This window comes from Corylus avellana, chromosome 10 (assembly GCF_965113065.1).
Source record: "Corylus avellana chromosome 10, dhCorAvel1.hap1.2, whole genome shotgun sequence".
NCBI classification, from domain to species: domain Eukaryota; kingdom Viridiplantae; phylum Streptophyta; class Magnoliopsida; order Fagales; family Betulaceae; genus Corylus; species Corylus avellana.
Genome location: NC_142499.1, coordinates 4448403 through 4469167, shown reverse-complemented (window position 1 = coordinate 4469167; position 20765 = coordinate 4448403). Strand labels below are relative to the sequence as shown.

At 36.1% G+C, this 20765-nt stretch overlaps 2 protein-coding genes across 2 annotated transcripts; both read left to right on the top strand.

Moving 5' to 3' along the window:
- The first annotated feature begins 93 nt into the window (after positions 1–93).
- LOC132191382 (uncharacterized) lies at positions 94–12278 on the top strand. The gene is made up of 14 exons (XM_059606358.2): positions 94–179; positions 641–824; positions 1399–1595; positions 1743–1850; positions 1970–2778; positions 2859–2931; positions 3508–3921; positions 4028–4410; positions 8562–8668; positions 8813–9009; positions 9157–9264; positions 9385–11216; positions 11468–11540; positions 11948–12278. Exons 2-14 carry the CDS (start codon positions 728–730, stop codon positions 12083–12085), a joined length of 4536 nt encoding a protein of 1511 aa, XP_059462341.2. The 5' UTR covers positions 94–179; positions 641–727; the 3' UTR covers positions 12086–12278.
- A 3890-nt stretch (positions 12279–16168) lies between these two features.
- On the top strand, positions 16169–18763 carry LOC148583270 (uncharacterized). Its single transcript, XM_088511062.1, has 5 exons — positions 16169–17295; positions 17425–18081; positions 18196–18268; positions 18407–18465; positions 18676–18763. Exons 1-5 carry the CDS (start codon positions 16169–16171, stop codon positions 18761–18763), a joined length of 2004 nt encoding a protein of 667 aa, XP_088367188.1.
- Positions 18764–20765: the final 2002 nt, after the last annotated feature.

Here is a 20765-nt window from a genome sequence, read left to right as displayed (position 1 = left end):
TGTGAGGTCTTATGAATTTAATAATAAGTTTATTAGATTTATAAAAAAAAAAGGTTGAAAAATGATTAAAAGAATGACTTGTAACAATACTGCTATCGGTGGGTCCTTCCTCTCTCCCCACACTCTCTCTCTCTCTCAGCCTGTGATTCTTCTCTGTAATTTTTCCAGTGGTCAAAAAGGTATGAGCTGCTCTAAGCCATTATTTTCACTTCATTTTTATCGCCTGCTCCTACGCCGTCCTGTGTCAATAGATGGGTAGTTAGCTCTTGAAGTATTGCTGAAAATATTTTTCACAATTTGTAGATTTACACTCTGTTTAGCTGCTCTAGAAACCCATTAAAGAAGAAAATGTGAGTTTTTTTTTTTAATAAAAAAAAAAAAAATTATTTGGATAAATAGACTTCAAAGTTTTAAGTTAATTTTCTCAGCCTAGATTCTCTGCCCCTTAATTGGTTTACCGTGTTATTTTCTCTCATTTTCTAGGATACTAGACACTCTTTGTTATATATTAGGGTTTACTCTTAAGTATGTACAAAAATGGGCCTCTTGCATTTTCCAAAACTGAAATCTTATAACATATAATGTTTTTGGAACAATTACTAAGCCTAACATGTTTTTTTTTTTTTTTGATTGGTTTGAGTCCTTCCTCTTCAATCGAAGGTCTTGCACAGAACAAAAACGTGTATTTGTGGTTTGTGGAACTTCTTGAATACTGAGTGGTTCTCCCATGGACGATGCATCCTGTTACACTTCAAAGCTTGCATGGATTTGGGTCATTGAAGCCCTTGCAAGCTTCAAGGAAGTCAACTTTTCTATTTTACATGGTATTGTGAATCTTTTTATTTTGAATAATTCTATTGTGAATCTAAATTTATATAAAATAATTGGGAGAAACTTCACTTATTCTCCTAATTGTTGCCCCTTTTGCAATGTCCCTTAAAGTTTAAAACCTTTTAATTTAATGTATCAAACTTTTAATTTTTTTCAATCTCCCCCATCGGTTGGACTTTCTGTTAAATCTCAACAAAATTCTCAAAATACTCCCATTTTTTTTTTAAAAAAAAAAATTGCAAAGATTGAGGCATGAGTATTTTTGCAAATACCGGTAAAGTTCGGACCAACGCCTAAATCTTTGCAATTTTATCATTTTTTTTTTCCTAAAACAAACGGGGGTATTTTGGGAAATGTAAGCGGGAAAGTTAATGGAAGGGTGAGATTGCAAATAATTGAAAGATGGATATATTAAATCGAGAAAAATTGAACTTCATGGGACATTGCAAAAGTAATGACAATTCATGGTGGTTAATTTTTTTTTTTTTTTTGAAGGAATTCATGTTGGTTAATTGAAGTTTTTCCAAATAATTTTTTTTTTTTTTTATTTATTTTTTTTTTTTTCAGATTTGATTGAAATGTCTCCAGAATTACCGCATAATTTGGGGAGAAACATGAGGGAAATGTTGGCTTTAAGAATTTTGGAGGGTTTATTTGGTCCCAGTAATGGAATCACCAATGATTCTTGCTCTGCCCCGGCTTCAAAAGTTGGTTTTGATTTATCAAAAAGCTGTGAAGATGTTCTCCAACACATAGTGCATGTGGTAATACTTTTCTGATTTTAACTCTAGCATGCAACTCAATTTGTTGTGGATTTGAATATTTTCACATAACACATAGATTATCTCCTTCAAAAAATTTGGATCTTGGAATTCTATTTTCATGTTGAACATAAACATTTCTTTTGTCAGACATCACAATCAGGCCTTAGAACGGCTGGACCAGAGCTGTTAAAATGGGATGTTCGCCCCTTTATTATCCATAAAAGAGCATGTATGCCTAAACTTGCCTTACAACAGGTAAAGAGTCTTTCCTTTCGAAAAAAGAAATTATCTCTTTCACTCCTATTACCTTTTCCCCATTTCATCCATTCTCATTATTTTTTTGCTATTCAATTTGTGTGCTTCTTTATGAACAGCTGAAGGATTCAATTCTTGAAGGTAGCCATCCATATACTGATTACGTGAAGGAAAAGAGTGGATTGGCATTTACAAATGCAGGTGAGCATTGTGCTGAAGCTAGAACTTCAAGTGGTCCCCTCCTGGAAAAGACTGGAGAAAACGAATCTCAATGTAACTTTGAACATGATGTTCTACTAAAAGCACCACAATCTGCATCCCTTGATGGAGCCCAGCAGAAGATCATTGATTATGAAGCTGAAGAGGATATGGATTGCTGTTGTGAAGCAGGGACATCAAGTGATAGTGATGGGTATTTCAAGGATCACATTGATGTCTCCATGAAAAAACATGAATTCTTGAGCTCTCAGTGCACAGACACAAATTTGTGCGTGGAGTGTAATGAAGGCGGTCAGTTGTTAGTATGCAACACAAGTCAGTGCCCATTGGTGGTTCATGAGATCTGTTTGGGTTCGTCTCCGAGATTTGACAACAATGGTAACTTTTACTGCCACTTCTGTGCTTATTCACTTGCTATTTCAGAGTACCTTGAAGCTAAGAAAAAGTCCTCCTTGGCAAGGAAAGAACTAACCGAGTTTGTTCGTGGGGGTTTGGAGCATCAGCAAAAGGAAGTTCTAGAGAGATTGCACAGAGAAAAGCATAGTCTTTCAAGAAAAAATGAAGATGGGGATCCTCTCGTCAAAAGTCATGAGAATGGGTACTTGGAAGAGAGAGTAAATGATCAGACAGAGGAAACTTCTGCAGATGAAAAAAATAAGTCTATCATTTCTAATTACTCCATAAGAGTCCGGAGGCAAGAGATGCATTAGTAAGTTGTTTATATATCAAATCTTTTCTTTTTAATTATCATCTTCCTTCATTGATAATGAACCTTGTTTTATTTTGCAGTAAATACCCAATAAGTCCTCAGCTGAGGCGAAAGAATGTTCCATGGACAGCCGAGAAGGAAGAGATATTAAAGGTACCTTCTTTATTGTTTGCATGCATCCCTTCCTATTGACAACTTAGTTTAAATTTGGAGAAACTTCACAAAGAACTCCTGAACTGCAACGCGTTTTGAAAAGACCTCCCAAAGTTAAAATACTCTCAATTGTACCTCTTAAACTTTTAATTTTATGCAATTTACCCCCCTCTGTCAGTTTTTGGCGTTAACTCCTGGTAGACTGCTCAACACGCGCTGCACGTGATATTTTAGCCCTTCTCTCCCTATTTGAATATTATAGTTGGAATAAAGTGGCCCATTTCATAACTTTTCAATTGTTTGGTTGATTTATCTTTAATGTAAGGTAAATGCTTATTGGTAGGTTTTAATATTTTTTGTCAAATTGATGTTGATTGTTTTGTGACTGGTCTGAAGTGAGGTTTAATATGGAGGTAATGTGGTCATTTGCTGCTAGTGTATGAGACCAAGCTACATTCTCTTTTTACACTTCAAGAAGTAAAAAAAATGTAATTTTCTTATCGTGCTACTAGAAATGTCTGTATGTCATATGCTTTTATCCCTTTTCACAGATAGAGTTTTACTTCTCTTTTGTAGTTGGATGAATCATCAATTGCCACATCGAGCACAAAAACAAAACGGGGAAGACTAAACACAATAGCTGACACTGCCACACCAATTAGGGGTGCAAAAACAGTAAGGGAAGATACAAGACAAGGTACAAGGGGACAGGGTTCTGGTAAAACAAAATCACAATCTGGTTGTCAATCAACCACGACAACTCAAATAACTCAACCACCAACTGCACATTTTGCAGCCCAATCAACCACAACAAGAACAAGAACAAATGCACCTTCTGCGTCCCGGCCAGTCAGATCAATAAAGACAGCAACACCTGCTACATCCCAGCCAGTCAGAATAACAAAGACAACAACAACACCCTCTGCACCCCAGCCAGTCAAAGTAGCAAAGACAAGAAGTACAACTCAACATTATGCATACAAAGCAAATGTGAGTGATTTTTCTCTGATAAATACAATGATAACAAAAAAAAGAAAAAAGAAAAAAAAAAGACAACTATATTGAGCTGATTCTATACTTGTATTTCAACCTGTAGGCATCTACCTTATTTGCTAATAAAAAGAAGACAACTTTAGGATTGGCCACAAGGTCGAGGACAAGTGGTAGGTTGAGGGCAGTTATTAGAAGTGGTAGGGAACTTAACAACAAGCCGAAGCTTATGATTGATCTGACTGGGAACCCTGCTGGGCCACCCCCAATTCCAGGAGGTGGACCAGTATGCTCTTGGGGTCCTCCTCGTGCTGGTGGTATAACCTTCAGGATTGCCCCTCCTGGTTTTGACATACACAAAGGCCAAGGGACAGCTGCTGACAAGCCTTCACCAAGTTTTGAAGGAGTTCAAAGGATGGAGAACGGGAAAGGGAAGTCCACTGCAACAAACAAGGACAAAGGAAAGAAAAAATGTGGCAACTATGAATTATGAAGAATGGTCCAAGTGCCAACCTTTTGTGTTTAAACCCTGGAGATTTGTAATGTTTTGTTTCTGAAACATTTTGTGCTATGGATTTTTTTCTGAGCATGTTGGAAGGGTGATCATGCATATGTACTACAATGCAACTTTTTGCCAGCACTTATTTGGAATTATGTATTTGTGCGTCTATCTAAGTTTGGGGATGGTTGTATTTGGTCATGTATTTGTACTACAATGTAACTTTTTGTCAACACTTATTTGAGATTATGTATTTGTACTTTTATTTAACCTTCATGATTGCCTCCCCTGATTTAGACTTACACAGAGGCCAAGGCACAACTGCTGACAAGCCTCCACCAAGTTTTATTTTTCTAATTGTAGGAGGGAGTGCAAAAATTCTCAATCGCCAGTGACAAGAGTGATTCCATGGAAGAAGATTTTAGAATTTGGCGGTGATGTGTTTCTGAATGGTCCTACAATTTTGTAGATTTTTGTGCTTTTTTTTTTTTCTTTTTTTTTTTGGACATATTCGCGCAATAGAAGGGAAAATGGATAAAAAAATTCGAGCTAGTGACCTTTGCTTCATAAGGCGTGGCTCCCAACTGATTGAGCTACCCGTTGGAGACTCTTTTTCCACTTTCTTGATATTGCTAAGTATTTTTCCCTTGGATACAATATATGTTCTTGGGTTGCATCCCTTATACTTTTAATTAATTCACTTTACTAATAAAAGAATCAAAATATGAAGGTAAAACAAGCTTAGACATAAAGTTAAAAATAAGCTTAGACATGAAGCTAAAAACAAGCTTAGATAGAATAACCAAATCCAAACATACCACTAACCCCTCAATGAAGGTGAAAGTGGAGGTCACCTATGGACGCAACCGATGAAAGCTGTGGTGCAATATGATGAATACTATCATCGGAAGTACGAATAGCCCTGTCAAACATCTAAACAGGCTTCCTAAGAAGCCGTGGAGATTTAGATGAAAATGAACAATGGAAAAAGGTTTCCTTCATAGGTAGTGAATCTGAAGCCCAACTGGTTAGGGTTAACAAAAACCCTATCCAGACAGACCACTAGCACCTCAAAAAATTAGAAAGAGACCAAAAAGAAAGAAAGATCCACATCATAGACAAAGAGTCTGAAGTCCAACCGAATCAAGTTAAACACTAAGCAATAGAACAACAAAAAACTACAGAAAGTTACACAAAATAGCAAGAAAAACTCAAAAAATAGCAGCTGTGATGGAGGAAGGTGACGGGGGGAGCTATTAGGCACGTTAGATCCACTCGCGAGAGCATGTGGTCCACGCGTCGGCGCTTGGGGGTCAATAGGGGCAGCGGAAAGCTGTGTCGAAGAGCTGGAAAGCCAGTGATGTTGGAGGAGGGTGCGTTTTAAGTTGGAGTTGATGGAGAGAAAGAGATCAGGCTTTAAAAAAGTCGATCTTCAAGACTACACAGATCTAATCAGCGAAGCATTGGAGGAGACGATCCACAACAAGGATGAATCGGGTGGAGAGGAATGAATATAGCGACAACTGTTTCGTGAGGGTCGGGGATAAATCTTCATAGACATTGGATAGATATAGAAAAAAATCTTTAAAAAAAAAAAAAAAAAAAAGAGTTCTCTCATGAAGAGAGAAACTCAAGTAGAAAGAAAGCCAATAAAAAAAAATGAAAAGGGGGTGGGAGGTTTCCCTCCTCCTCAAGCTCTCTCGTCTAGGCTGAAATCAGGAGAGAGAAGAGAGTTTTGGCAGGGCTTTTTTGGGATGTATGATCCATGAAACTGCAGTTACTTCATGATCATCTTTCCAATGGACGATATGATTTTGTTACGGAGGGAATGAAAAAGTTACAAATGCCTTAAAAAAGAGATTTTTTAAGTTTTATTTTTTTAGTTTTATATATTTATATTTTGGGTTAAATACCTCAGACCTTCCTGGGGTTTGCCAACTTTATTTTTTCCTCCTTGGGGGCCACTCCCAATTGTTTTTCTTTTCTTTTTTGTTTTTGTTTCGTTTTTTTTTTTTTTTTTTTTGAAAAATATATATATATATATATTTTTTAAAATTTAAAAAAAAAATAAATAGGTGCCACGTATCAACATTTGATTGGTCCACGTAGAATTCCGTTAAGTCAACTAACGGCGGAGGACTAACTTGGTCTATTATTAAAACCACAGGGACTTCCTGTGATAAAAATGAAATCACAGGAGGGAAAAAAATAAAGCTGGCAAACTCCAGGGGGTCTGAAGTATTTAACCCTTATATTTTTTTTAGGGGCCGTGATTCTAAGCATGTCAAGCTATTTTTTTTTTTTTTTAATATATATATATATATTTGCCGGCATGCACGTTGTCTTTAGCTTCACCCTTTTTTTATTATTAAGAGGGACACTAATCATTATTTTTGTTGGTATTGAAATTTGTAATGTATTATAGTATAATTTACTTTAGGAAAGCATTTATTTGTTTTTAAAATAAATTTAAGAAGTAATTACCTTTTGCCCCATGAACTACAGCGCTTTGACACTTTTCTCTCATGAACTACCAACTATAACACCTGACCCCATCAAACTACCATCTTATAACAAAAAATCATATTCCGTCAGCCAAATGAGTTAAAATTGACGGTCAACGATCATGTGCAAGTCATGTTCCATTTTTAATATTTTTCTTCCACTTTTGCCCTCACTTCAGATTGAGAAAATGACGCTTATACTCTCCAAAACTCTAATCCAACACATGAAAACAATTTAAAATAAGGGCAAAAGTGAAAGAAAAAAAAAATTTAAATGACACATAACTTGTACATGACCGTTGACATTCAATTTTAACCACTTTGACTTATGGAAGGTAGCTTTTTGTCATAAGACGATAGTTTAATGGGGTCAGATGTCATAGTTGATAGTTCATAAGAAAAAAGTGTCAAGGCGTTATAGTCATCGGGCAAAAGGTAATTACCTATAAATTTAATTTTACATCTCTTTTTATTTTGAAGGGCTTGTGCTGATATGGCGCTGACACGGCATCCGCAAACCGCACGTGGCCCCCCAATTTTCCGAACCGGAGGAAAGGTGGTTCCTTCCTCTCAACGCTTTCTCTCTCTCAGCCTGTGATTCTTGTCTGTAATTTTCCCAGTGATCAAGGTATAAGCTGCTCTAAGCCATTATTTTCAATTCATTTTTATCTCCTGCTCCTTCTCGTGTATTGCCGAAAATATCGATAAAAAGAAAAAAAAAAAACTCCTTTTCTCCCACTCATTCCTAACCACACCGTATCTACCGTAAACAACCCAACCCACCATCGCCTCTTCCCAACCTACCGTCAGAATTCGCTGCCGGACACTGCCCACCACCACCGTATTTCAGGTTGCAATTCTTTGTCGGTTTGTCTGTTTGGTTTGTTCCTAGGATTAGTTCTTTCACTTGGTGTACTTAGAATTGTGGAATTGATGCAAACGGAAATGAATTGATTTACAGTTTTATTCCGGTTGTTCTGGAGAAAAGGTTCTGGTCCTGTCTGAAGAGGACCCAAATCAAGAGGATGTATCAAAGGAGTGCATTACCAAATCTTGTTCTGTTTCAATTAGTCTAGATTATCTGTTCCTTAATTGGTTTACCGTGTTATTTTCTCTCATTTTCTAGGATACTAGATACTCTTTGTTATATATTAGGGTTTACTCTTAAGTATGTACAAAAAGGGGCCTCAGGATTAGAGGCTCCTTTTTTGTTTTGGATGGTGGGAGACATTGGGTTTACTTTTGTATTTTTCCAAAACTGAAATCTTATGACATGTAATGTTTTTGGAACAATTATTAAGCCTAATATGGTGAACATGCTATGATTTTTTTTTTTTTAAAGTAAATTTTTGGATGGAACATATTTTTAGCAACATTATCATTATGGTGAAATTCTACACTTTGTATGTTATCAGTGATTTCGCGTTCGAAACAGTAGGATATGCCAACGCCAATTGAAGGTATCATGCTGTACTGCTTATTCTGTGTACTTTTTTCGTATATGAGCTTTAGGATCTCATGTTGGGATATTAGTTTCATTGGTTTGAGCCCTTCCTCTTCAATCGAAGGTCTTGCACAGAGCAAAAACGTATGCGGGTCAATAAATTTGTGATTTGTGGAACTTCTTGAATACTGAGTGGTTCTCCCATGGACGAATCATCCCGTTACACTTCAAAGCTTGAATGGATTTGGGTCATTGAAGCCCTTGCAAGCTTCAAGGAAGTCGACATTTCTATTTTACACGGTATTATGAATTTTTTTTTTTTTTTGAATAATTTAAATTTGAATCTAAATTTATATAAAATAATTTTGTTTGGATGACTTTTTTAATCAATCTTTAAGGAGGGTTGAGGTGATTCGTGTGTGTGTGTGTTTTTTTTCTTTTCAGATTTGATTGAAATTGCTCCAGAATTACCGCATAATTTGGGGAGAAACATGAGGGAAATGTTGGCTTTAAGATGTTTGGAGGGTTTATTTGGTCCCAGTAATGGAATCACCAATGCTTCTTGTTCTGCCCCAGCTTCAAAAGTATGTTTTGATTTTTCAAAAAGCTGTGAAGATGTTCTCCAACACATAGTGCACGAGGTGATACTTTTCTGATTTTAACTCTAGTATGCAAGTAAATTTGCTGTGGATTTGAATATTTTCACATAACACATCAATTATCTCCTTCAAAAAATTTGGGTCTTGGAATTCTATTCTGATGTTGAACACAAACATTTCTTTTGTCAGACATCGCCATCAGATCTTAGAACGGCTGGACCAGAGATGTTAAAATGGGATGTTCGCCCCTTTATTATCCATAAAAGAGCTTGTATGCCTAAACTTGCCTTACAACAGGTAAGGGGTATTTTCTAAAAAAAAAAAGGAAATCTCTTTTTCTCTCCTATCACCTTTTCCCCATTTCATCCATTTTCATTATTTTTTCATTATTCAATTTGTGTGCTTCTTTATGAACAGCTGAAAGATTCAATCCTTGATGGTAGTCATCCATATACTGATTGCTTGAAGGAAAAGAGTGGATTGGCATTTACAAATGCAGGTGATCCACATGATGGAAATTTATTGCCCTCTAAGAGGAAAAAGAATGCACTGGCTACTGAAAACATGGTGGGGGACTTCCATGAACACCAAAATATTTTAAATGATTGTGGCGATCCTTATATAAATGCCAAGAAGCAGAAGCGTACCTCTTCATCGAGTCAGTCCATAGAAGAGAACTCAGTTCCTGTACGTGGGACTGAACTGTTAGAACATTTATCTGAAAGCGATATTCCAGTTCTTCAACAAGAAGGTTGTAACTTGGCTAAAGATCAGATAGGAACTCTGGAAGAAGGCAGGGTTACAGGGGATGTTAATGATGAGTATACTGCCTCAATGAGATGTGGGCACAGCTCCGATGATGAATTGCATCGTATTCAATCGGAGATTCCTGATTCTGCCACTATGATGCATCCAGATACATGTGGAGATGAACCTCATCAAAATATCTCTGTTGACGAAGTCAAAGATGATAGTGAGCATTGTGCTGAACGGAGAACATTAACTGGTTCTCTCCCTCCTTATAGTGCCACTATGATGGGTCAAGACACATCCGTAGATGAGCCTCGTCAAAGGAACTCTATTGATGAAGTCAGAGATGGTAGTGAGCAACGTGCTGAACCTAGAACTTCAAGTGGTCCTCTCCTGGAAAAGACTCGAGAAAATGAATCTCAATGTAACTTTGAACATGATGTTGTACTAAAAGCACCACATGCTGCATCCCTGGATGGAGCCCAGCAGAAGATCATTGATTATGAAGCTGAAGAGGATATGGATCGCTGTTGTGAAGCAGGGACATCAAGTGATAGTGATGGGTATCACAAGGATCACATTGATGTCTCCATGAAAAAACATGATTTCTTGAGCTCTCAGTGCACATTTAGTCATGATTCGTTAGCTGGTTGGACAGACACAAATTTGTGCGTGAAGTGTAATGAAGGCGGTCAGTTGTTAGTATGCAACACAAGTCATTGCCCATTGGTGGTTCATGAGATCTGTTTGGGTTCGTCTCCCAGATTTGACAACAATGGTAACTTTTACTGCCCGTTCTGTGCTTATTCACTTGCTATTTCAGAGTACCTTGAAGCTAAGAAAAAGTCCTCCTTGGCAAGGAAAGAACTAAGTAAGTTTGTTCGTATGGGTTTGGAGCATCAGCAAAAGGAAGTTCTAGAGAGCTTGCACAGAGAAAAGCATAATCTTTCAAGACAAAATGAAGACGAGGATCCTCTCGTCAAAAGTCATGAGAATGGGTACTTGGAAGAGAGAGTAAGTGATCAAACAGATAATGACGGGGGACATGTAAGTGAGGTCAATAACCTTTATTTCCGTGGAAGTATAGATGATGAGCAACAAGCAGAACCTTCTGCATCATGTGATAATGTCCCTTCATCAGTTAGAGAGGAAGAGGCAACTGTAATTAACGGGGCGCTAAAGGTATTAACTAAAGAGAAAGAAGGGGAAGAAAAGGTGATCCAATCTGTAAGCGTGCTTGAAGGACACCACCAACAAGCAGCTGACCATGAGTGTGGTGGTGATAATTTATCCTGTAGGAACACAGATGTTATTCCTGTCAATCAAAGACTCGTGGAAGAAGGGATTCAGCAGGAAGTTTTAGAGCAACAGGTTGCTGATCCACCAGTGGAAACTGTTTGCGCACTTGATATATATGCAGACGACACTTCTGAAGATGAAAAAAATAAGTCTATCATTTCTAATTACTCCATAAGAGTCCGGAGGCAAGAGACGCAGTAGTAAGCTGTTTATATATCAAATCTTTTCTTATTTATTATCATCTTCCTTCATGTCATTCTAGGTCTGAAGTACTTCTACCTTGCATAGGCAGTAAATATTTGATGTTTTATGGTAACCCGATTTTGTCTTGGAAACATGTTTTCTACCCTGCGACCCACCCCTACACACACTTGGTGGTTATAAGTAGCAATTTAGCATTGTCCTGCTTTGTTTATCCTTCATTGATAATGAACCTTGTTTTATTTTGCAGTAAACACCCAGTAAGTCCTCAGCCGAGGCGAAACAAGGTTCCATGGACAGCCGAGGAGGAAGTGATACTAAAGGTACTTGTTTTATTGTTTGCATGGATCCCTTCCTATTGACAACTTATTTTAAATTTCATAGTTTTACTTACCACATTTTGTATCTAGTCATCATTAATTGTAGTGCATTTATATTCAGTTTTAATTTTGGTTTTGGAGGTTTTATATTTAGCTTTCAGAATGTCATGGTTTCTATATTTGTTTTATATGCATCTGATGTAAGAGTTGCTAGCAGTCAGTGTAATAAATTTGTATACTAATGTGGCTTCCATTTGATGCCAATCGTTAGAGATTTCATTGGTGAGATATACAATCACAGTCCTTTCGATTTTTTTTTTTTTTTTTTTTTAAATATTTTAATGGATTTTTAATTAGAGTTTTGCATATGTTTTAAATTCTATTCTAGATTTTTTTTTTCCTAACTGTAGGAGGGAATGCAGAAATTTTCAAATGCCAATGACAGAATGATTCCATGGAAGAAGATTTTAGAATTCGGTGGTGATGTGTTTCTGAGTAGTCGTACAACAATAGACCTCAAGGATAAATGGAGGAACATGTGCAAATGAAGCCCGAATATGGTGAACATGCTTTGATTGTTTTTTTGTTTATTGGGTAAAGTTTTGGATGGAACATATTTTTAGCAATGATAATGAAGTTCTACACTTTGTATGTTATCAGACATTTCGGGTATCGTGTTGTACTGCTTATTCTGTATACTTTTTGCATATATGAGCTTTAGGATCTCATGTTGGGATATTAGTTTCATTGGTTTGACCCCTTCCTCTTCAATCGAAGGTCTCGCACAGAGCAAAAACGTGTGCGGGTCAATAAATTTATGGTTTGTGGAACTTCTTGAATACTGAGTGGTTCTCCCATGGACGAGTCATCCTGTTACAGTTCAAACCTTGCATGGATTTGGGTCATTGAAGCCCTTGCAAGCTTCAAGGAAGTCAACATTTCTATTTCACACTGTATTATGATTTTTTTTTTTTTGAATAATTTAAATTTGAATCTAAATTTATATAAAATAATTTTGTTTGGATAACTTTTTGGGTTAAATACATTATTCCCCTTAGGGTTTAAATTCTTTATTTTTTTCCTCCTAGGATTTGATTTTTATTACAGAAAGTACCTATAATTTTTATAAAGTCTGAGATGGTACCTCCATCCATCTGCCGATAGTAGGCGTAATGGAAATTCACATTACTGACATGTGGACCAATTAAATTTTGATACTTGTCATGAGTGTCAAATCATCGGTTATTACTAGATATGAACCCTGCTACCTAAAAAAAAAAAAAAAAATTCCAGGTAACAAATTAAAAAGATTGGGTTTTGTTTTTTAAAAAAGATATTAAAATCAAATTGAACAACATTGAATTAAAACAACCAATTCGAATCAATCAAGTTCCTTCAATGCCAATATTGAGAAAAGCCTCTTTTTTTTTTTTTTTTTTTATTTTTTATTTAATTAGGTGGCATGGTGCATACCTAGTCATAACCGATGATTTAGACTTAGAACTACCCATTGATGTTGTACCACTTCTCACCCCTTCATCATTTGACAATATAGATTCACTTCCAACATTTTTATAACCATTAGAATAGTGCTCATATAACCAACCCAATACCCATTTTAGTTGAGTATCCATCCGTTTTGCTTTCTCAACCCCAAAAGTAAGTCGAATTTAATATTCTAAAGCAATCATCTTGTAACGTGGATCAAACAAAGTAGCCACAAACAACAATGGGTTAATCTTCTCGACATCTCCTCAATATTTATCATATTTTACTTTCATTATGTTCGCCGTTGTACTCAACAAAGGACCACTACTTTCAAAATATTCTGTCAAACATGAATAAACAGAATATAATATGTTGAAAAATAAGTTGGAAGTACATAGAACCAAATATTTTCACTGTGACATCATAAAATACTTGCAAGAACTTAATAAATTGACGGATATTGTACCAATCATCATCAATCAGAATTCCCAACCTGTTTTTTCCTACACCATCATCATACAAATAATTCAAAAAATGTCGATCTTCATCTAGCATAAGTTCAAAGGCCCTTTGATACTTTTTTGTCATCTCCAACATGATATAAGTAGAGTTTCATTTAGTGGAAACATCAAGTTTTAATGAAGCATTACGCTCAACGCTTTTTCTTTTCGCACAAGACTTAAAGAGGGCCAATTTTTGGAGGGAAGACTTCACATACTTCACCATATTTCGAATCTTTATGATTGAATCGACAACATCCTTCAAACCCTCATGCACACTTATAGTAAGAATATGTGCAAAACATCACATATGAATAAACTCGTGATGACAAACAACTTCCTTATTGGACGTAGTTTTTTTTTTTTTAAAAAAAAAAATCAATTGCAGTTTTATTAGCACTTGCATTGTTAACTGATATTATCACTTGTCAGCATCCTATGAATCCCCCATTCAACCAAACCACTCTTCTAATTCTTTCGCAATTTTTTGCCCCTTATGATCCGACACTCGACGAAATGCTAATATTCTTTTATGATATGTCCAATTAGGATCAATGAAATGTCCAGTGACACATATAATTCATATTCTGAATTGAAGTCCACGTGTCGGTAGTTAAACAAACCCTTTGACCAGTTATAAAAATGTATTCTTCTATGTGTTTTTATCCTTTACATATAGCTTGAGACAATCATTTATCACTGTATAGCGAAAAGGAATCTTAAATCGAGGCTCAAGAGCCTTGACAAAGTTTTGAAATCCCTTTCCCTCCATCGTTATAAACGGCATTTTATCAACAATAATCATTTTGCAAAGTGTTTCCCTAATAACCTTCTCAAATAATTGGCAATCATGAGGTTGTTACCAGTACCATCTTGCTTGGCCCCAAAAGTGAACTTAGATTGAGACCTATCTTGCTTAGCCTTTATACTCTTGTACTTTTGGCATGAGTTCACATGATACAACATGGATGATGTGCCATTGTTTTTTGGATGACATTTATAGGAAGCTCTACAATAATTGCAATTTGATCATCATCAGGAATACTTTTATCTCTAGTGAAATGGTCCCATGCTGCAGATTTGTTCGTCACATTTCTTTTTTTCCTAGGGAGTGGTGGTCGTCCACCACCACCACGACCATCAATTGGCATAAAACTAGCACCAGATATTTCTACATCCTCAATTTCTATGAGAGTCATTGGAGTGTCTAGAGGCAAAGATAGATAACAAGAAGCACTACCTGATAAAGGTGTCATTTGAGGTGAATTCATCTGTAATTGATTAAGAACTAAAAATTACTAAATTTACAATTACTCGCACTATTCCTTATTATGATGAACAAACATGATGCACTACAAAATCACCAAAGATAATTTATAAAATGAAAGCTAAATAGAATTAATGTCAAAAATCAACATTTGACATTAATTTTTTTATAAAAATAAATAAATTCAATTAAAAATTCAAACATATTGCTTTACGGTATAATGCATGCACAATGTTGTTGAACTTTCAAAAGGCCTAACACTAAAAATGTTAACTTAAAAATAAAAGATAAAAAATAATTATCTAATTGAAAGAAAAAAAGAAAAAAAAAACATATGTGAATCAAATATGAATTTATGGACGACAGTTTCTTTCTTCTAGAATTTTTTTTTTCTTCGTATTTTTGTGCTTTGCTGGCGTTTTTACGTGAAAATCAATTTTTTCTTCTTCCACAAGAGAGAATTTTTTTTCTTCATTGATACAAATACAGAAGAAAGAAAAACACCGTTGGGCAACGCTTGGCCAGTTACTGTAGCGGATTGGACGTAAAGCTGGTGTTCTGAAGCATTGAGCCAAGCGCTTGGCAGGAAAGAGTTATGCAACGGCACTTCTCTTCAAGCCAAGTCACATTTACCCTGCCACTCCATATTATTATTTACTTTCCCACCTTCCCATTTTATCAACTTTCTTCTCACCATCTTCTTCCTCTCACCTGTAAAAAAAAAAAAAAAAAACCGAAAAAACAGAGCCTAAAAGAGAAATACCAGAATTTTGTAACCCAAACAACTCCCTGCAAATCACTGAACCAACCTCTGGCAACGATGATTCCCCAGCCTTCGTTCAGACCCTAAGTCCGTTCTTCCACAATCCGAGAAACCCACGATCCCGTCAAGTCTTCCCCGAAGCCAACGAGCCCATCTGCATATATACTCTGACTCGTGGTATGTTATTTTGGGGTTGTTTTTATTGATTTCGAGTTAGTTTGAAAATAATGAAGAACCACACATGTATTTATATTGTTGGTATGGGCTTTACGGCACGTGTTATTTGGATTGTTTTTCTGATTGCCTAAAAATGAATACTTTTTTGGATTGTTGTTTGGTTGGTGTACATTGATATTCAACTTTTATGATTACTTTATTTACTTTGTTGTTTCTGCATGTAAAATTTTTTTTATTATTGTTTGTATTATCTTGAATTTTGGACTTCAACTTTTATGAGTAATTTATTCAATGGGCCTACTGCATGTATGTGTTAAAGTTTCCTATTCTTGTTTGTATTATCTTGAATGTTGAATTTACTGTTTTAGGTTCCTAGAGTTTAATTTGCATGTATGAGTCCAGTTACAGGAATGGCTAAAATACCTGTTTGTTGTCCATGGCTGCATCTATTGTTGATCTTTTCATTCACCATCATGGATTCTTTAGTGGACCGGATTTGGAATATGTGGGAGGTGATGTGATGCTTGTAGAAGGTTTGGATGCAGACAAACTATGTTTTGGGGATATAACCACCATATTGGAAGTGTACTTAGAGTACAACTACAACTACAACGACATTCCAAGGTTGAGGTTGTACTACAAGTGTGATGATGAAAGCAATGACTACATACGTGAACTTATTGAAGACAAAGACATCATGAACATTCTCAAAGAAGTGGCTAGTGGGAAGAAAACCAGATTGCATATATTTGTGAATGATGCTAAAGTTGAGGAAGTTCCATTTGAAGTCAGGTCTCCAGTGATGATGAGTTCTCAATCACCCACAGAAGTTTATGTGGAAGAGCCTGCAGAAGAGCCTTCACAAGAAGAGCCTTCTCAATCACCCACAGAAGTTCTCAATCACCCACGTACTGATTACTTGAAGGAAAAGAGTGGATTGGCATTTACAAATGCAGGTGACAGAATACTTACGAATAATGGTAATCACAACCCGCTTACATGGAGAGTTAATGGGAGCTGCTTTGATGCTCAACACATAGGAGCATCAAAGCTACTGGAAAGTGATCCACATGATGGAAATTTATTGCCCTCTAAGAGGAAAAAGAATGCACTGGCTACTGAAAACATGGTTGGAGACTTCCATGTACACCAAAATATTTTAAATGATTGTGGTGATCCTTATATAAATGCCAAGAAGCAGAAGCAAAGTACCACTTCTTCAAGTCAGTCCATAGAAGAGAACTCAGTTCCTGTACATGCGACTGAACTGTTAAAACATTTATCTGAAAGCAATATTCCAGTTGTTGAACAAGAAGGTTGTAACCTGGCTAAAGATCAGATGGGAACTCTGGAAGAAGGCAGGGTTACAGGGGATGTTAATGATGAGTATACTGCCTCAATGAGATGTGGGCACAGCTCCGATGATGAATTGCATCGTATTCAATTGGAGATTCCTGTTTCTGCCACTATGATGCATCCAGATACATGCGGAGATGAACCTCATCAAAATATCTCTGTTGACGAAGTAAAAGATGATAGTGAACATTGTGCTGAACGGAGAACATTAACTGGTTCTCTTCCTCCTTATAGTGCCACTATGATGGGTCAAGACACATCTGTAGATAAGCCTTGTCAAAGGAACTCTATTGATGAAGTCAGAGACGGTAGTGAGCAACGTGCTAAACCTAGAACTTCAAGTGGTCCTCTCCTGGAAAAGACTCGAAAAAATGAATCTCAATGTAACTTTGAACATGATGTTCTACTAAAAGCACCACATGCCGCATCCCTGGATGGAGCCCAGCAGAAGATCATTGATTATGAAGCTGAAGAGGATATGGATCGCTGTTGTGAAGCTGGGACATCAAGTGATAGTGATGGGTATCACAAGGATCACATTGATGTCTCCATGAAAAAACATGATTTCTTGAGCTCTGAGTGCACATTTAGTCATGATTCGTTAGCTGGTTGGACAGACACAAATTTGTGTGTGAAGTGTAATGAAGGCGGTCAGTTGTTAGTATGCAACACAAGTCATTGCCCATTGGTGGTTCATGAGATCTGTTTGGGTTCGTCTCCCAGATTTGACAACAATGGTAACTTTTACTGCCCGTTCTGTGATTATTCACTTGCTATTTCAGAGTACCTTGAAGCTAAGAAAAATGCCTCCTTGGCAAGGAAAGAACTAAGTAAGTTTGTTCGTGCGGGTTTGGAGCATCAGCAAAAGGAAGTTCTAGAGAGATTGCACAGAGAAAAGCATAGTCTTTCAAGACAAAATGAAGATGAGGATCCTCTCGTAAAAAGTCATGAGAATGATCAGACAGAGTCCACTTCTGAAGATGAAAAAAATAAGTCCCATAAGAGTCCGGGGGCAAGAGACGCATTAGTAAGTTGTTTACATACCAAATCTTTTCTTTTTGATTATCATCTTCCTTCATTGATAAAGAACCTTGTTTTATTTTGCAGAAAATACCCAGCAAGTCCTAAGCTGAGGCGAAAGAAGGTTCTATGGACAGCCGAGGAGGAAGAGATACTAGAGGTACTTGTTTTATTGTTTGCATGGATCCCTTCCTATTGACAACTTATTTTAAATTTCATAGTTTTACTTATCACATTTTGTATCTAGTCATCATTAATTGTAGTGCATTTGTATTCAGTTTTATTTTTGGTTTTATAGATTTTATATTTAGCTTTCAGAATGCCATGGTTTCTATATTTGTTTGATATGCATCTGATGTAAGTGTTGCTAGCAGGCAGTGTCATTAATTTGTATACTCATGTGGCTTCCATTTGGTACCAATCTTTAGAGATTTCATTGGCGAGATGTACAATCACAGTCCTTTCATTTTTTATTTTTTATTTTTTAAATATATATTTTAATGGATTTTTAATTAGAGTTTTTTATATGTTTTAAATTCTATTCTTGATTTTCTTTTCTAACTGTAGGAGGGAACGCAGAAATTTTCGAACGCCAATGACAGAGGATTCCATGAAAGAAGATTTTAGAATTTGGTGGCGATGTGTTTCTGGGTAGTCGTACAACAATAGACCTTAAGGATAAATGGAGGAACATGTGCAAATGAAGCCCGAAGTCGAAATGAGCTGCGCTTTATCCTGGTTTAAACTAAGCTACTAATGCCCTTGTTAATATCTATAACAATGTAGATTTTTGTGCTCTTGTTAATATCTACTAATGCCCTTGTTAATATCTATAACATTGTAGATTTTTGTGCTCTTTTTCCTCTTTCTTGATCTTGCTAGGTTCTCTCTTGTATACTATGCACTTAGGTTGCGTCCCTTGCGCTTTTAATGAATTCTTTACTCACAAAGATTAAAAATTGCATATAGTGAATACAATATTTCCCTTTTAGTGTGCTTCTGATATGTCACTTGTTTACTAATTATTGTTATGCTTCTGATGGTCAACGTTTAGATTAATTGAATCCTATCTTTTAACTCACAAAAATAAATAAATAAATCCTATCTTGTAATACTCTAATAGTTTTTTATTTTTTATTTTTATACGTTCACACAAGACGGGGAGGGAAATTCGAACTAGTGACGCCTGCTTCGTAAGGCGCGAAAAAAAAAACACTAATAGACTTTATGAGAGAGGGCAACCCAGACTCATCTTGCTTGGGGCAGGGTGGAGGCCCAAGCGCCCTCTCACATCACATAACATGCAGCCCCTTTCTCTATTTGAGCACCTAAGTGCAAGGAATCTCATTATAGCTGGTGGGCCTTGCCATTTGTTCAACTTAAAAATGGAGACAAATTGGATCTGGACACACACCATCACAAGATGGACATGTTTTCTTACGAAACCGACACATGTTTAAAATGTATGTGATTCTTACATGCATTTTTAATAGAGTATGTGATTGATTCTACATATATTTTAGACACATGTAAGTTTAATAGACTAAATTAGATAAATTTTCTTTAACTCAGTTTAAAAGAAAATTGATTGGTGTCTCTTGTCTAAATAGTAAATACATTATAAATGAAATTCAGCTGATAACTCAAGAAGCATCAACAACACTTCAATCAAAGTTGGCAAATTTTTATCAATGAAACCCACTCAAATTAGGGAAAGAGATTCCTTCTTTGGCTGCAACTCTTTTTGCTTAGAATGAGATTTCCTTACTATTGTCCTGCCTATCAACAGAGCTAATATATTTTACATTCATTCACCTGCAACTCCATTGCTTCCACATTTGAACTGCTTCGAATATCCCCTAAAATGCAAACTTTATATCACACTAGCTTGCTAAATGGACCGCTTCCAATAGATTTTTTGGAAGCATTCCCATCACTTGTCATTTTCTTTCTTCTGTAGGAATTAATAATAGGATAAACCGATCTGTGTAATCTCTTATCTTCCATTTTTTTTCCTTATTTATTAACTAAAAAAAACTAAGGAGAGAAATTTATAACTTTAAACTTTTCTGTGTTGATACTCAAAACTTGCCAACAAATAAATAAAAATGTTCATGTATATTTATCTTCTAGAACTAACTTTTGGGCATAGATTCCTCGTACAATTTGCCATATGATGGTTATGTTCATGCATCTTATGGCTACTTAACCTAAAATGGAGGAGAGCTCACAGTAGCCTTTTCTACGTTATAAAAGATCTTACACCACCTAATGTAGATGTCATATCTCTTACTCATATGCTCTTTAGCAAGTCATGCGATTTTGTTTATGTTAAAAATCTTTACAAAATTAACTTGTTATAAAGATTCTAATCAATATTATAATTTGAGTAACGCTTCTATCTTGTGTTTTGCACGCACAGGCACAAGATATAAATTAAAGCCTTTATCAGTCCCGTTACCGAGATGATCATCAAGTAAATGTTAATCATGGCTATGTAATGTCATCATCATCATGATTTTGGCATTTGCAGGCCTTAGTGTTAAGTAATGTACTTCCATTTTGGGAGAGAGAGAGAGAGAGAGAGAGAGAGGAAGCATGGGATAAAGATGAAGGGAGTCCCGGGAATCAGGTTATGAATGGCAGGAAAACATGTG

What these genes read in the sequence shown, in the direction of transcription:
- LOC148583270 (XM_088511062.1), top strand. Translation starts at nt 16,169, where the DNA reads ATGGCTGCATCTATTGTTGATCTTTTCATTCACCATCATGGATTCTTT. An exon ending in CATTGTGCTGAACGGAGAAC is followed by an intron (nt 17,296 to 17,424) that starts ATTAACTGGTTC and finishes TAAACCTAGAAC; the next exon opens with TTCAAGTGGTCCTCTCCTGG. An exon ending in AGGAGGAAGAGATACTAGAG is followed by an intron (nt 18,269 to 18,406) that starts GTACTTGTTTTA and finishes TTGGTTTTATAG; the next exon opens with ATTTTATATTTAGCTTTCAG.
- LOC132191382 (XM_059606358.2), top strand. Translation starts at nt 728, where the DNA reads ATGGACGATGCATCCTGTTACACTTCAAAGCTTGCATGGATTTGGGTC. An exon ending in TCCAACACATAGTGCACGAG is followed by an intron (nt 9,010 to 9,156) that starts GTGATACTTTTC and finishes TTCTTTTGTCAG; the next exon opens with ACATCGCCATCAGATCTTAG. An exon ending in CGGAGGCAAGAGACGCAGTA is followed by an intron (nt 11,217 to 11,467) that starts GTAAGCTGTTTA and finishes TTTATTTTGCAG; the next exon opens with TAAACACCCAGTAAGTCCTC.